The sequence below is a fragment of the Hippocampus comes genome, unplaced genomic scaffold, assembly GCF_001891065.2.
Source record: "Hippocampus comes isolate QL1 unplaced genomic scaffold, H_comes_QL1_v1.1 scaffold170, whole genome shotgun sequence".
Lineage (NCBI taxonomy): Eukaryota > Metazoa > Chordata > Actinopteri > Syngnathiformes > Syngnathidae > Hippocampus > Hippocampus comes.
In genome coordinates, this window is record NW_017806171.1 from 647336 (window position 1) to 661795 (window position 14460).

General features: G+C 48.8%; 3 protein-coding genes across 4 annotated transcripts in view; 1 reads left to right on the plus strand and 2 right to left on the minus strand.

Moving 5' to 3' along the window:
• cfap61 (cilia and flagella associated protein 61) overlaps positions 1–5246 on the minus strand; it is a 14293-nt gene extending 9047 nt beyond the window's left edge. Inside the window, exons 1-14 of one of the 2 annotated variants that reach the window (XM_019896258.1) lie at positions 4801–5246; positions 4581–4731; positions 4418–4494; positions 4060–4127; positions 3818–3980; positions 3499–3631; positions 2965–3216; positions 2771–2874; positions 2463–2502; positions 2003–2139; positions 1788–1917; positions 1632–1709; positions 1126–1332; positions 920–1048 (exon numbers count right to left, since the gene is read on the minus strand). In XM_019896258.1, the coding sequence (XP_019751817.1) occupies positions 920–1048; positions 1126–1332; positions 1632–1709; positions 1788–1917; positions 2003–2139; positions 2463–2502; positions 2771–2874; positions 2965–3216; positions 3499–3631; positions 3818–3980; positions 4060–4127; positions 4418–4494; positions 4581–4731; positions 4801–4946 (1815 nt within the window). In that variant the 5' untranslated portion in view covers positions 4947–5246. The remainder of the gene's footprint in view (positions 1–919; positions 1049–1125; positions 1333–1631; positions 1710–1787; positions 1918–2002; positions 2140–2462; positions 2503–2770; positions 2875–2964; positions 3217–3498; positions 3632–3817; positions 3981–4059; positions 4128–4417; positions 4495–4580; positions 4732–4800) is intronic. The other variant, XM_019896259.1, reaches the window with a different exon arrangement.
• A 186-nt stretch (positions 5247–5432) lies between these two features.
• crnkl1 (crooked neck pre-mRNA splicing factor 1) lies at positions 5433–10105 on the plus strand. Its single transcript, XM_019896288.1, has 14 exons — positions 5433–5616; positions 5745–5897; positions 5981–6072; positions 6396–6554; positions 6638–6804; positions 6940–7125; positions 7442–7605; positions 7677–7868; positions 7996–8055; positions 8123–8203; positions 8329–8568; positions 8736–8837; positions 8913–9161; positions 9623–10105. Exons 1-14 carry the CDS (start codon positions 5569–5571, stop codon positions 9989–9991), a joined length of 2262 nt encoding a protein of 753 aa, XP_019751847.1. The 5' UTR covers positions 5433–5568; the 3' UTR covers positions 9992–10105.
• Positions 10106–10288: 183 nt separating this feature from the next.
• naa20 (N-alpha-acetyltransferase 20, NatB catalytic subunit) lies at positions 10289–13046 on the minus strand. The gene is made up of 6 exons (XM_019896287.1): positions 12943–13046; positions 11998–12022; positions 11414–11504; positions 11091–11226; positions 10859–11004; positions 10289–10774 (listed from the first exon to the last, which is right to left on the minus strand). Exons 1-6 carry the CDS (start codon positions 12993–12995, stop codon positions 10689–10691), a joined length of 537 nt encoding a protein of 178 aa, XP_019751846.1. The 5' UTR covers positions 12996–13046; the 3' UTR covers positions 10289–10688.
• Positions 13047–14460: the final 1414 nt, after the last annotated feature.

Here is a 14460-nt window from a genome sequence, read left to right on the forward strand (position 1 = left end):
AAAAAAGTATGGTAATACTTGAATGCTTTTGTTCTGTTGATGTTTGGTATGGACTGTCAACATATACGTTTTTTTATATGTACCATATCTTGTGCTGACCCGGCCCACCTGTCAAATTTAGAAATCAATGTGGCCCCCGAGCTAAAAAGTTTGCCCACCCCTGGGTTAGACAGTAAACTGCAGGCGGAGGAACATTTAGAAAGGTGGCGGCTTGCATCGGGTTTTGCGTGAATAAATCAACAACCGAGCGAGTGACCAATTCTGGTTCAGCCCGATCAAGACTTTGTGCAAAGACTTTGAAGGCCAGCATGCACGCGACAAGCGCTTCGGAGCAGTTTCAATCGCCTCTTGCTGTCCAACAGTGTCCATTGTGTTGGAGCGTCGTGACAAGCCAGAGCTGGCGCTTTTGACTTTCAACGATTCGACGACACGACCTCTTATCTGCACACCAGCAGGGCAGGCGGGCACTCAGGATTCCAATAAAACACGCGCGCGTGTAAATATTGACTTGACATGAAAAGTCAATCACACAACACAAACGGATGAGACTCCTGCCTTTATTCCTGTCTTCTTCCCCGGAGGTGGCAAAACTAATCACTCGGTACAGGTACTTGTGTAAAAATAAATTCCATCAAGTTTTTAGTGGCGACCCAAATAAATATTTCACGGTTGGATCTCTGCAACGGAATAGTAGGCATCTTAAATGCCAAAGCCCATCCCCACAAGGAGCAAAAGCACCGTCATTCATCCCGCGTAAACGTGACGATGACGCTACCGATCTCTCGAATGAAAATTGCAACTCTTCAAACTGTAATCACGGGTAGTCAGGAAGACCTCGTTGGTATCCGCAATCTTCATCCCCAACAGACAAACTCGCTCGCCCCGGAAAGGTTCCTCCCGATGAAGTGTGTGAGCCCACCTGTTCCTCAGTGATGCTCCTGGCAGGCGCGTTGGGTCCGAGCTCCTTGAGAGGGTAGATGATCTGACGGCGGGGACGCACGGGGACGGCGCAGTCCAGGACAAAGTCCAGATGATCCACGCAGCCGTCCTGAGAGCGCAAGGGGGAAAAGCCGTTCAACTGAGCTCCGATCCCGACCCGCTCTCCGGGGACGTCGTCCGGCCCACCTCCCGGCCCGAGCCCAGCGGGTACACGCGGTGGTAGAGGCTGGACTTGCGGGCCAGCCGCAGCGCCTCCTTGAACAAATGTCGGCTGAAGTGTTGGAAGCAGCGGCGGAGCACAAAGTGGCGCAGCTGAGCGTGCTCCTGCGCGCCGTGATGGCTGAAGTAGATGAAGTTCTCGATATTGTAGCGGGCCCGGATGTACTCCATGTCCTGGCGGGGCAACAGCAGACGCCGTCACCGACTACTGGAGGAGAGGATTTACGCACACGACACATTTTTTTTTGGTTTTTTTTCGCCTCGAGTATCGGTGGCTGCGATCAGCGGTCCTCACAGAGATCCGACACCTTGACGTCAGGCAGGAACTGGCCCGAAACCATTTTGGGGGAAGAAATTCAACCTTCACCCTAAACTCAAATTGTCAATTGCAATGTGGGAAATGACAATTGGCAATTTACGTGGACACAGGTGGGATTCATGTTTAACTGGCAAACAAACTTGTGGAAGCATACCATCTCATCTCTGATGATCAGCATCCCCGCCAGGGCGCCGTCCACGTCGGCCACAAAGGCCTGCAGAGGACACTCGGCCTGCGTCAGGAGACATGCATCAGGACGGCGCGCGCGGGTCAGGGTCAGGCCGCCGTCAACGTGTGCGCGTGTGCCAACCGCATCGGCTTGGTTGTCGAAGAGGAGATCCAGATCCCGCAGCAGGGCGACTCTTCCCCTCCTCACGCGGCGCACCAGGTCGGCGAGGCCGTCCCGGTCGGACTCCAGCGCCGGTCGCACGTTGACGCTCCTGCAAGCACACCGGCGGCACGTTGAGGACGCGCTGGCACGGATGGCGGGAAGGCCTCGGCCGCCCCCGTCGCGGTGGAGCCCACCTCAGCCCGTCGCGGTGCAGAATGTAAAGGTCGGAGGGCAACAGGCTGCCGGGTCGCGGAGGAACTCTCAGGAAGTTCTGCAGGAGCGGGAAGTCCAGAGACATCGTAGGGACCGTGATGATGCAGAAGTCCAGATCCTGGTGGACCGTTACCAGGCTGAGCGTTAGATTCGTCTCATGTCTTAGGTGTTTGCGTGACATGCGTGCTGCGGGACTCTTATCTTTGTGTTCTATTTGAGTGAAATGTGTGTTACGTGTCTGTGACATTTGTGTTACCTGTGTGTTTCATGTCTTGCGTATCTCTCACATTTGTGCTCCTATCGTGTTATGTTACATGTGTGTGTGCGATGTGTACGTCAGCGTTGTGTTATAGTCGTGGCAAATGTGTGTTGCAGTTGTATGCGTGCGCTACGTGTCGCGTGTGCTACATGAGCATGTTGGAGACCGCGATGCACACTCACTGGGAAGAGTTGGAATATGTATGGAATCAAGTCCAGTGATCTGGAAGAAGAAGAGGAGGAGGAGTGAAACCAATCTGCTGGTCGGCATGGCAACACAACGGCCTTCCGTCAGCTCAGAACCAGCCGGTGAAGGCAACGGTCACGTGGCCTATGGTCGGAGGACGATCATCCAACTGCGCATCTTTACTCCGATCTCAGCTTGGGAGTTGCGACATTCTCGTAGTCGGGAACACACTCTGGGAAAACGTGACTTCCGAGGCAAAGGAATGCCAGAAAAAAAAAAAAAAAAAAAAAAGTCTGGTCCTCACCTTATCTCGTAGTTCTTCTCCGAGAAGAAGAACTGGATACAGAAGGCGTTGGGTTCCCCTGAGATTTCGTCAGATGTTGAAGACAGAACCTCCTCGTCCTCCTCCTGAGGACGACAATCAGTTCTTGTACTCCCGCCATCATAGACCTTCATTATGATGCTGTCGACCGTAATTATGACTTGTTGTTTTAATACCTGGCATTCTTGTTGTCCTTCTGATTCGGGTTCTTCTAGAGGTTCTTGCTGCGGTTCTGGTTGCGGTTCTTGCGGCGGTTTCTCCGCTTCATGAGGATGAGGGTCAGCATCGCTTTCAGAGTCGTCCGTGTCGTCGGCGTCCTGCTTGGCTTTGCACAAGCCGCCAAAATGCTTCAGGTCGAAATGTTCCTGCAGTCGCCTCACGTCCACCTCTGCAGTGACGCTGATGAAACCGGTGATGGTGCCGTCGCACTTGCCAGGACAACCACAACAACAGCGTCAGCGTCATCATCAACATCAACAACAAGACTCATCTCCAACGTTTTTTTTTTTCCCCCCACCAAATCCCTCACAGCACACATTGAACAATTGTACGTACGTCGTCCTTCACGATGTCACGGTGACTGATTTTTTTTTTTTTCCTAAGGACTCTACTTCTGTCATTATTTTGCAGTGATTAATTTCCCGACATGGACTGTTACTGCAGACTCACGCGGCGAACGAGCACGAGCCAAGAAAGTGACGACGACACACCTCGCACACGGCGGCGTGGTTGTTCTTGTCCTGGGCCTCGATGAGCTCCGACAGGAAGTAGGGCCGCTGCAGGACCGACAAAATCTTCGTCTGCTGAGCCACGATGTGCATGACGTCATCGTGGTCTTCAACCCTGACGCAGACGTTGCCCGATTTAACACGTGACACTGTTACCTCGTGAGATAGCCAATTAGTGGAATGGGAAGACAGCTTCCACCTAAATCCAATCTATTCTGCTCCACCCAGTGACCGAAATCATCACAGCAGCAACAACAACAATTTTCCTTGCGTGTGCGTGTGTGTACTCATGTGAAATGACCTTGCAGGCCGGACATAAAGTCTTGGACAAAGTCTTCGTCGGTGACACACGAATGCCATCAACTCAGCTGCTGCTTTGTCTTTTTCGTCCTCCTCTTCTTCTTCTTCTTTTTCTTCTTCAGTCAGACGCTGCAGAGGCTCCAACAACTCGTCCAATGCCGCATCTGCACATTCACACAAACACACACAAACACATTGAGTTGATAGAATGGACAGTGCCTTCACAGTGCCGTCTTGAATTACCTAAGCAGACCGATGTTGAGCTCAACAGGCACACGAAGTCCAGCTCAGCAGTGGTGTTGAACACGGCACTGTGGGGCACCGACAACACACAAAAGCACACTATTGTTATCAGCGAGTCCTGAAAACGAATGCCGTTTTTCAACAAATCATCTTTTGTTTATTCATCGACGGTTTATCGTGACAACTAGAACACCAGGTACAATAAACCGTTGCCGCTATTTGCTCTGGTTGGCCTATTGATGGGTTGTATAATAACATTGATGTGTTTGTGCTGATTAAAAAGGATGCATGAAGTTCCCACTGAAGGCCCAGGAACCAAATGCACAAGCCGCCATCGGTGTGATTACATTGGAGGCACCTCATGATGTGCTGAAAGCTTGCGGCGGAGAAGGCGGTCTGGGACACAAACAGATGAAGGAAGAGTGTGTTCCATGGCTGAAGGAGGACAACAATAACATCACAAATCACAGCGCGCAGCGTGTATTTTTCACCCATGTACACACATACACACACACACACACCGTCAAGGCGTCAGCTTTTAAGTGCTTGCAAAAGAAAGATTCCCAGTGAGGTGGATCAACCAGTGAGGTGACGGGATGGTCAAAGAATGACGCGTGGGCCATCACGTCACCTTCCTCGCTGGCCAAGGTCACCGCCAAGTTGGCCTTCTCCCTATGCCGGGCAGAAGAAGAGCAAAGTCATCACGGCCATTTGGACTGCCATCATATGGTTTGCACTCACAGGAGTTGAAGGACATTGATGGGACCAAAAAGCTCCAAGGCTTCGGGGCTGAGGAGGTTTTCAATGGCTTCGGCATCTGAACATTCACTCCTTCTCACTGTCACATTTGCCACCTGACCGCTGCTTGATGTGATTGTATTATTCATCTTGTCTTCAAACGGCTACTACGTTCACAAATAAAACACCGCCATTTTCGAGCATCCGAGACAATAACGGACCAAAAATGTAAACAAGAGGCTCCGTTTCCCCTACTTTTTTAAAAGGAACTGACTCAACTCATTGTCTCGTCTGAGGAGTTCAATTTAAAGATAAATTAGTGAGAAAACAACATAAAAGAAGAACATATTCTAATACTTTTCTAACTCCTAACGGATCGCCGAGCCCCGTGCCTTCACGCTTCTCGGTCCTTCGACGCAAACGTCGTTGTTGTGGCAACCGGAGGTTGGAACGCCTTCTGGCGTGTCATGTGACGTCAGGGATAAAAATTGAAAGTAAAGTAGAGGAAAACAAAATTGAAAATACAATCTAACGCCTGAATGGGGTCCAAGCGTTCACTTTTTAAAAAAAATATTATTATTATTATTTTTAAATTATTATTTTAAGAAAGTAAATATCGGAAACGGAAGTCGCAAAGCATTCTGGGAACTGTCATGGTGGCTCGCTTGTGCTCCACGAAACGTTTCGGCGCCTCTCTGACTTGTGATTGATTTTTCCGCGGGTAATTTTAAGAATAGAATCGACTAGTTTCTTAAATATTTGGTTGGCAAAATGGCCTCGACGGCGGCTGGCAAGCAGCGAATACCGAAGGTGGCGAAGGTAAGATGTAACGCAAGCAAGAGAAGGACCGCGGGTGCTAGCTGAGCTAATGCTAACGCTAACAAGCAGCTCTTGGACTTTCGTGTCAAAAGTAAACCAGGGAACTGTCAAATGTGTTTGTGTTTCAGGTGAAGAACAAAGCTCCGGCGGAGGTGCAGATCACCGCCGAGCAGCTCCTCAGGGAAGCGAAAGAACGAGAATTGGAACTTCTGCCCCCGCCACCGAAACAAAAGATCACCGACAAGGAAGAACTCAACGACTATAAGCTGAGGAAGAGGAAGGTGTGCAGCCACACGGACGGATCGACTCCAAAATCTCCTCTTTGTTTACCCCAACAACCCCTGAGAGTTTGCTTACTTTGCAGGCGTTTGAGGACAACATCCGAAAGAACCGCACAATAATCAGCAACTGGATTAAATACGCACAATGGGAGGAAAGCCTGACGGAGATCCAGAGGTATTTTATCCAAACGTTCAAAATGGGTTTTTATTTTAGGTTTCGATGTTGGCGTAGTCAGGGCCAGCGAGGCCCTCTCTGCTGGCTAAACACGACCAGAAGCACTAATCTACGTTCATTTGCATTAATCATTGGGAATGTTATTTTTATTTTTTTAACAAAGTGAGTTTGGGGTTTTTTGTTGTTGTGAGATAAATGTTGATTTTGAACTGCTCCAGATAATTTGCCTGGCACATTGGAGTGCTGTCATATGGTTTTGAGTTTGGTACCAAATCTGTCGCCCGGCTCGTCATTGGCTATCTCCATCCCGTGCGCCACTTTAGGGCTCGCTCCATTTACGAGCGCGCGCTGGATGTGGATCACCGCAACGTGACCCTGTGGCTGAAGTACGCCGAGATGGAGATGAAAAATCGGCAGGTGAACCACGCGCGCAACATCTGGGACAGAGCCATCACCATCCTGCCCCGTGTCAACCAGTTCTGGTAAACAAAAAGCAAAGGGCATGTTGCCCCCGCACCCCCACCCCATTGGGGGACATTTTCACAGCGACTTTGCTTGGCGGCAGGTACAAGTACACATACATGGAGGAGATGCTGGGCAACGTGGCGGGCTGCAGGCAGGCCTTTGAGCGCTGGATGGAGTGGGAGCCCGAGGAGCAGGCGTGGCATTCCTACATCAACTTTGAGCTGCGCTACAAGGAGGTGGACAAAGGCCGCAGCATCTACGAGCGATATATCCTTCTCACGCTGCCCGCTGGCTACGGTGCCCCGTCCTTGTCTATCGCTCCCTGCCATTTCATCTAGCCGATAACTATGATCTCAACCGCCTTTGGGAAGGGGAAAAAAAAAGTCTTTAACTGGTGCGCACTCGTCATGGTCCACCCCGAGGTGAAGAACTGGATCAAGTACGCTCGCTTCGAGGAGAAGCACGGCTACATCGCTCACAGCAGAAAGGTGTTCGAGCGCGCAGTGGAGTTCTTCGGTGAGGAGCACGTGGACGAGAACCTCTTTGTTGCCTTTGCCAAGTTTGAGGAGACTCAGAAGGAGGTCAGTTGTTCCTTTTGGACACAAATGGTTATTAGTATTACATATCTCGCTGCATCTTGGTGTCGAGGAAATGTGTTGATGAATTTTATTGAGGCAAAACGAGAGCTTTGACACTCTCATGTGGGGTGATTGGGGTTCAAAGTTTTGGGGGGGGCGTCAAATTTAATGATGGTCACTTTCTCCATGACGAGCGAAAATCTGAGTAATTGCCACCCCTGGAAAAAAAAAAAAGATTGATAACTTCCCATTAATGCCACAAGATCGCAACAAAGCAATACTTTTGACACGAGTGTTTCCGATGTTTCTCCCCCCCCCCCCCCCCCCCGCCAATGGCATCTACAAGTACGCTTTGGACCGGATCCCCAAGCAGCAGGCCCAGGAGCTCTTCAAGAACTACACCGTGTTTGAGAAGAAATTTGGAGACCGACGGGGCATCGAGGACGTCATCGTCAGCAAGAGGAGGTTCCAGTATGAGGAGGAAGTCAAGGTAGGTGGGCGGACTGAGTCCCATTACAGCCAAGGCTGTCCTCTCTCACTTTGGCCGGTGTGTCCGCGAAGGCCAACCCGCACAACTACGACGCCTGGTTCGATTATCTGCGGCTGGTGGAGAGCGACGCCGATCCCGACACGGTGCGAGAGGTGTACGAGCGCGCCATCGCCAACGTGCCGCCCATCCAGGAAAAGCGCCACTGGAGGCGCTACATCTACTTGTGGATCAACTACGCCCTCTATGAAGAGCTGGAGGTCACGGTGAGTTTGGAGCAGACGGCGTGTCGTTTAGGTATGCGCTTCGCTGGACAACCGAGAGATGTTTTGGCGGTCAAGCAATTTCATGCTCGGTTAAGATTGAAAACGCTGCGTTTGCATTTGTGGGCAGGACGTGGACAGGACAAGGCAAGTCTACCAGGCCTGTCTGGATCTGATCCCTCACAAAAAGGTAATCGCTTGAATGACGACAACGGCTGATCATGTTGACTTTGACGGCTGTCTTCTCTGTGACTCAGTTCACCTTTGCAAAGATCTGGCTGCTGTACAGCCAGTTTGAGATCAGACAGAAGAACCTGCAGGGTGCCAGAAAGGTCATGGTAAGACTCACATATGTCTTCCAAACGTGGTTGACACTTGAAAATGAAATGGCCAAGCGCTACCAACTAAGAACGGGCACTTGATGTCGTCAGCACGTCAACATGGTCGCTTTTGGACTCTCCAGGGCACGGCGATCGGCAAATGTCCAAAGAACAAACTGCTGAAGGGCTACATTGAGCTGGAGCTTCAGCTGCGCGAGTTCGACCGCTGCCGGAAGCTCTACGAGAAATACTTGGAGTTCACGCCGGAGAACTGCACCACCTGGATCAAGTTTGCCGAGCTGGAGACCATCCTGGGCGACGTGGATCGGGCGCGCGCCATCTTTGAGCTCGCCATCGGACAGCCGCGGCTGGACATGCCCGAGGTGCCGCCCCTCACTCAAAATGGAAACCCTAACCCAACCAAGCCATACCAACATAACAAAAGTGGTTTCTGTTAATGCTAACCTACAACTCCGAACACCATTGATGGGCTAACAAACTTGAGCGTCCATGTTGTGGTCATTTTCAAACGCGTCCTGATGTCCTTCAGGTTTTGTGGAAGTCCTACATCGACTTTGAGATTGAGCAGGAGGAGTTTGGGAACACGCGGAACCTTTACAAGAGGCTGCTGCAGCGTACCCAGCACGTCAAGGTGAGTCCCGTGGCCCTTTGCGCCACCTTGGAGGCACAAACGACGCCTGTCGACCGATTGGCTTTCCGGCGGCAGGTTTGGATCAGCTACGCCAAGTTCGAGTTGTCGCTGGAAGGTGGCGAGCGGCAGCGCAGGTGCCGGCAGATCTTCGAGGAGGCCAACAAGAGCCTGAGGAGCTGCGAGGAGAAGGAGGAGCGACTCATGTTGCTCGAGGCCTGGAAGGACTTCGAGGCCGAGTTCGGCTCGGACGGCGACGGGGAGCGCGTCGCCAAGCTGCTGCCCGAGAAGGTCAAGAAGAGGAGGAAGCTCACGGCCGAAGACGGGGTACGCCGACTAGCGCTCTTAATTGCCAGCAAACCCTTGAAGCCTTTCAGTCAGGGATATTGGTCGGATATTCTTTTTTTTTTTTTTCTGTTTCATGTGGAATGAAAAGGATATTTTCAACGTTATTAAAAAAAAAAAAAAAAAAAAAGCTTTTTATGAAACGTTTTGTTTCAATATTTTTTAGCATTCAAATTGGGAATGTGTTTTAACCCATTCATTCAGGTTTGTGTCAGATGTTTTGTTATATATCTATATACAGTAATATATATATCTTCCTTTTTTGGGAGAGGTGGGCAGTGTTAAACACAAAGTTACAAATCTTGTTTGGTATCAGTGGAGTTAAAGCTCGTCCCATAAGAGGAAGTGTTTCTGAATAGTGTAGATGCCGTTTTCCTTTTGTATAAGCGAGGAGGAAATCAAATGATGTCCTTTCTGCGTTTGTATTTTCTTTGCGGCGGCAGTCGGACGCGGGCTGGGAGGAGTACTACGACTACATTTTCCCAGAGGACGCCGCCAACCAGCCCAACCTCAAGCTGCTCGCCATGGCCAAGATGTGGAAGAAGCAGCAGCAGACGGCCGACGACGATGACCGCGACCAGAACCAGGACCTTCGAGAAAAAGCTCTGAGGAACGAGGAGATGGCCGCCGAGGCCGCCACTGAAGACCCGCCGCAAAACTGTGAGGCAAGCCAAGTTACGCAAGACGAGAACACCTTTGACGACCGAGACGACAGCAGCAGCAGCAGCGAGGAGGACGAGGAGGAGAAACGGGACGGGGACAAGAAGGATGTGGACAAAAAGGACAACAGAGGTGATGAGGATCAAGGTTAGAGGTCCCCACGCCCCCCGCCGTCTTTGCGGTGACTCCAACACAGTCTGTTTTTTTTTTTATACAACAATAGTTTATTTTAGAATGTACAGCAATTAAAGACCATTTGAAGCTTTTTTTTCTATTTTGTTCTGTGGCTCTCCGGCATACGACAAAAGCAGTTTGAGCATTTGTTCCACATCCTTGCTGTTCAGCTTGTGGTCCGTCTACCGCGTCCTTCCAAGTAAGACATACTACGTGTTTCAAGTAGAGGTGCAACCATTGATTCATCATCATTTAGCACCCAACGAATTCAGTGCCCCGACATGAAAGCTTTGTGTTTCATCAGATATGCACAAGCATAAATTCATTCATTCACTTACTAGGTTGGTCCATCAGAAAATCGTCAAAACGTTGAGTGTTTTCCCAAGTAAAAGCCGAAAGAATGTTAGCTAATGTCTCCGTTGGATTGAACACAAAAATGAGCCGTCTGCGTTGAGGGTTTGACCGTTGAAAGGCTGAAATTCCGATGATTTGGACAACTAATCGTTCATCACCACAGTTAGTTGCTGAATCAGTAGATCACCGATCAGTTGTCGATTAACGCGTTGCAGCTCTACCAGGGAAGCCAAAGCATGCACCAGTACCGGGCCATCAAGGAAATGGCGGCGACGCTCAAAGGCCTTCCAATTGGCGTCTACCAGTGAGCCACAAGCGTGGTTATTCAATGTCCTCAGGCCTGACGGGATGCGGCAGCGGGATGATGGACTTCTTCTCGGTGTCTCGGGACAACGCTTTCCTCATGTCTGCGCGGGGAGACGCGCACACACACACAATGTCACAGGACTACCATCGTCACGATGATGATGACGACGACCATCTAAACCCACCGTAGGCATCCTCGTCCGGCTCGCCGTTGCTGGCCGAGTAGTATTCGATGACGGTCCTGTAGACGCTGTACCCCAGACGCTTGTACATGCTGACCGCCACCTGGTTGGACACGCGCACGAACAGGTCCACGAAGAAGCCGCCCTTCCTGAGGGACGACATCCACGTGCAAATAGGCAGATGTGATTTGACTCTCGGCTTGAAAATCGTCGGTCGGTGAAAGTGAAGCGGAACCTTTCTGAGATCTCCTCCAGCATGTCCATGAGTTTGGCGGCCAGTCCCAAGCGTCGGAACTCCGGCGCCACGGACAGCGCGGTGACGTGGCCGTGCCACTCCTCTCGGGCCACCGAGCCCTCCGCCTTCCCCATGACTGTGTGCACACAGCGGCAACAAGCACCAGACTTCAGTGTTGAGATTGCGATGGGAGAGCATCATTGACACGTTCCCTAAACACTACCAAGGGGGCTTAGAGTGGGCCGTTGAGTGAACTATGTCAGGCCACTATGTAAGCATTCCAAAATGGTTACTGGGGGGTCGGCCGATGATGACCAACTTACTGTAGCCCATGAGTTCGCCTCCGGGAGCCTCGGCAACAATGAAGTACTCGGGCCAGTGAGCCAAATACTGCAGGTAGAACGGGATCCCATACTGATGTCAAAGCTCAAGGAAAAAACAAAAAAAACAAAACTATTCCATTTCATCACATCACCTGTTGATGACACACAAACTTTCATCAAGTCCAAGCGCTCAGTTCATTTGAAGATTAAGTCCAAAAGGGTCATGGCAACTTGTAAAGCCCTCAGGGGTCAGACTCCTCAATCCAAGGGGGTTGACTGTCTGACTTATTTCTCCTCAGACAAGATTAGCTGAGGGGGGCATGATTTGAACTAAAAGCTGCCTCTCGCAACTCTGCATATTTAGTGTTTCAAAACATCTCCGTCAGTAGGCATTCATTTTGATTCTCATTTTTTTTTCTGTGTTCACTACCATGTTTGTGGTTTCTGTGATTTTCATTTTTTTCCTGTGTTCACTACCATGTTTGTGGTTTTTGTATTTGAACCATGTCAACCACTTGCTGAACACCTAACACTGACTTCCTACCGTTGTCACAATCGTCAACTGACAGGAGCTCAAAGGATACAGTTTCTGTCAAAGGGTCCAAGTTGCTGTGGAATCAAAGGTTCAATTTAGTGTCGTGGACCACTATCATGCATGCTTTAGATCAGTGGTTCTTAACCTTGTGAGAGGTAACGAACCCAACCAGTTCATATGCGGACCCACCGAACCCTTAGTGAAAAATAACAATATGATTCGAGAAGTGTTCCTTCAGTTTTGCCGGTGCGAGACTGGAGTTGCTCAACTTGGCATGCCAAATCAGGCATATAGGACGCCGAGTCCCATCACGTTCTGTGATGCATGTGAATCCAAATTGTACATATTCGTCCGACTACTTTCTTTTTTTTTTTGCTCGATGTAGCATGTGTTAAAACATTTAAAAAAAAGAAAAAAATCACCACGACGTACTATCACGACAGTCACACGCTGACTACTGGGCGAACTAAATTTCCCGCAGCACCGATTGGACAAGCAATGTAATGTGATCATCTGCAGCCAGTGACCGCCAAGCGGGTGTGCTAACTGAATGACATGCTAGGTCGGCTGTGTCTTCACCTCCAGGGCAGTCTTTGTCGAACCCAGGTTAAGAACCACTGCTTTAGTGTCTTGCAGTAACAACAGAAGTCACGTAAGCTACAGTATGTACCAACTACCGAGTCAAAGTGGCTCGTTTTTATTTACTGTCCGACAAACGAGGTAAATTCAAAATATTTGCAAATTGAAGCTAGTTAACCAACTTAGTCAGGAAGCCAATAAATCAATAAAACATGACTTATTGAGTGTCATGGTAGGTTGTCGCGCGGCGAACATAAAATGAGCCTTTGTGTGAACGGAGTTTAGTGCTGTCGAACGTCTCAGGAACACACGCGGATTAGCTTGATAGCGTTCACACGCATTGAACGTACAAGGTCACGAAACTGCAACATGAGCAAATTGATGAGTCTCTCGAAACAAGAACGTTTGCGCTTACATATTGTTGAATTTAAACAAATCGTCGCAGTTGAACGGCCGTAACGTCGTCATGTCGGCGTCCGTGAAAGGCAGCAGCAATCTCAGCAGCGCCCTCTGTCGGTGGGAGGACAGCAGTGTAAACTGCAATTCATTTTCTTAAAGTGCGACAGGCAAGTAAGTAAACAAGTCTTTAATTTATTGTATTTTTATAACTGTGAAAGCTTTATACAGCACTTTTATTTATTTAGGAATCTGGAAAATGTTGGATTTTGAAAGATGACGAGATCCTCTGTTAAACCCATCGACAGGATGTCACTTTGACGCAGGCCAAGGCCCTCTTGGTCATGCCAAAAAAAAACCCGACCATGTATACATAGTCAGGCGTTTTTTGCCGAATAAACGACCATGTATACAGTAGTAAGGCGATTTAGCCGAAAAAAACCTGACCATGGAAAGTAAGGCGTTTTTAGCCCGAAAAAAACGACCATGTATAGTAAGGTGTTTTTAGCCCGAAAAAAACGACCATGTATAGTAAGGTGTTTTTAGCCCGAAAAAAACGACCATGTATAGTAAGGTGTTTTTAGCCCGAAAAAAACGACCATGTATAGTAAGGTGTTTTTAGCCCGAAAAAAACGACCATGTATAGTAAGGTGTTTTTAGCCCGAAAAAAACGACCATGTATAGTAAGGTGTTTTTAGCCCGAAAAAAACGACCATGTATAGTAAGGTGTTTTTAGCCCGAAAAAAACGACCATGTATAGTAAGGTGTTTTTAGCCCGAAAAAAACGACCATGTATAGTAAGGTGTTTTTAGCCCGAAAAAAACGACCATGTATAGTAAGGTGTTTTTAGCCCGAAAAAAACGACCATGTATAGTAAGGTGTTTTTAGCCCGAAAAAAACGACCATGTATAGTAAGGTGTTTTTAGCCCGAAAAAAACGACCATGTATAGTAAGGTGTTTTTAGCCCGAAAAAAACGACCATGTATAGTAAGGTGTTTTTAGCCCGAAAAAAACGACCATGTATAGTAAGGTGTTTTTAGCCCGAAAAAAACGACCATGTATAGTAAGGTGTTTTTAGCCCGAAAAAAACGACCATGTATAGTAAGGTGTTTTTAGCCCGAAAAAAACGACCATGTATAGTAAGGTGTTTTTAGCCCGAAAAAAACGACCATGTATAGTAAGGTGTTTTTAGCCCGAAAAAAACGACCATGTATAGTAAGGTGTTTTTAGCCCGAAAAAAACGACCATGTATAGTAAGGTGTTTTTAGCCCGAAAAAAACGACCATGTATAGTAAGGCGTTTTTAGCCCAAAAAAAACGACCATGCATATTCAGGCATTTTTAGCCCGAAAAAAAATGACATAGTATAGTAAGGCGTTTTTAACCCGAAAAAAATCGACATTGTATAGTAAGGCCTTTTTAGCCCGAAAAAAACGACCATGTATAGGAAGGCGTTTCTAGCCTGAAAAAAACGACCATGTAAAGTAAGGGTTTTGAGGTCGAAAAGAACGACATGGTATAGTAAGGCGTTTTTAGCC

Coding starts and splice junctions, on each gene's coding strand:
- crnkl1 (XM_019896288.1), top strand. CDS start 5,569: ATGGCCTCGACGGCGGCTGGCAAGCAGCGAATACCGAAGGTGGCGAAG. Junction 8,569..8,735: donor CGCGGCTGGACATGCCCGAG/GTGCCGCCCCTC, acceptor GATGTCCTTCAG/GTTTTGTGGAAGTCCTACAT. Junction 8,838..8,912: donor AGCGTACCCAGCACGTCAAG/GTGAGTCCCGTG, acceptor TTCCGGCGGCAG/GTTTGGATCAGCTACGCCAA.
- naa20 (XM_019896287.1), bottom strand. CDS start 12,995: ATGACGACGTTACGGCCGTTCAACTGCGACGATTTGTTTAAATTCAAC. Junction 12,023..12,942: donor TTGTTTAAATTCAACAATAT/GTAAGCGCAAAC, acceptor TTGATTCCACAG/CAACTTGGACCCTTTGACAG. Junction 11,505..11,997: donor TGGACCCTTTGACAGAAACT/GTATCCTTTGAG, acceptor CTTTGACATCAG/TATGGGATCCCGTTCTACCT.